At 38.6% G+C, this 497-nt stretch overlaps 1 protein-coding gene across 1 annotated transcript; it reads left to right on the top strand.

Moving 5' to 3' along the window:
* Window positions 1-5: 5 nt before the first annotated feature.
* On the top strand, window positions 6-494 carry LOC115243606 (pre-mRNA-splicing factor CWC22 homolog; the record flags this gene model as incomplete). Its single annotated transcript, XM_029821122.1, has 1 exon — window positions 6-494. A coding segment is annotated over one exon (489 nt), but the record flags the coding sequence as incomplete, so codon positions are not given.
* Window positions 495-497: the final 3 nt, after the last annotated feature.

The following is a 497-nucleotide window of genomic DNA, read 5'->3' as shown; positions in this document are numbered from 1 at the left end:
GTGGTAGAGGTTTGTTGGCGCGTTCTATTATTCAAGCGCAAGCTGCTTCTCCAACATTCACTCCAGTTTATGCAGCACTAACAGGTATAATCAATTCTAAGTTCCCTGATATAGGTGAATTGGTATTGACGCGTCTCGTTCTGCAATTTAAACGTGGGTTTAAAAGAAATGATAAACCTTTGTGTATATCCTCAGGCACATTTATAGCACATTTGGTTAATCAAGGTGTAGCCTATGAAATTATTGCTTTAGAAATTTTGACTCTGTTATTGGAAACACCAACAGATGATTCCGTTGAAGTGGCGATAGCATTTTTGAAGGAATGTGGCATGAAGCTGACAGAGGTTTCGCGAAGAGGTGTAGAAGCCATCTTTGAGATGTTAAGAAACATACTACACGAAGGACAATTGGATAAGCGAGTTCAATATATGATAGAAGTTATGTTTCAAATCAGAAAGGATGGATTTAAGGATCACGAAGCTGTTCCCCAAGAATTG

Source organism: Formica exsecta, unplaced genomic scaffold, assembly GCF_003651465.1.
Source record: "Formica exsecta isolate Colony F162 unplaced genomic scaffold, ASM365146v1 C16278548, whole genome shotgun sequence".
Lineage (NCBI taxonomy): Eukaryota > Metazoa > Arthropoda > Insecta > Hymenoptera > Formicidae > Formica > Formica exsecta.
The sequence above is the reverse complement of the archived record's forward strand: the minus strand, read 5'-3'. Positions and strand labels throughout refer to the sequence as shown.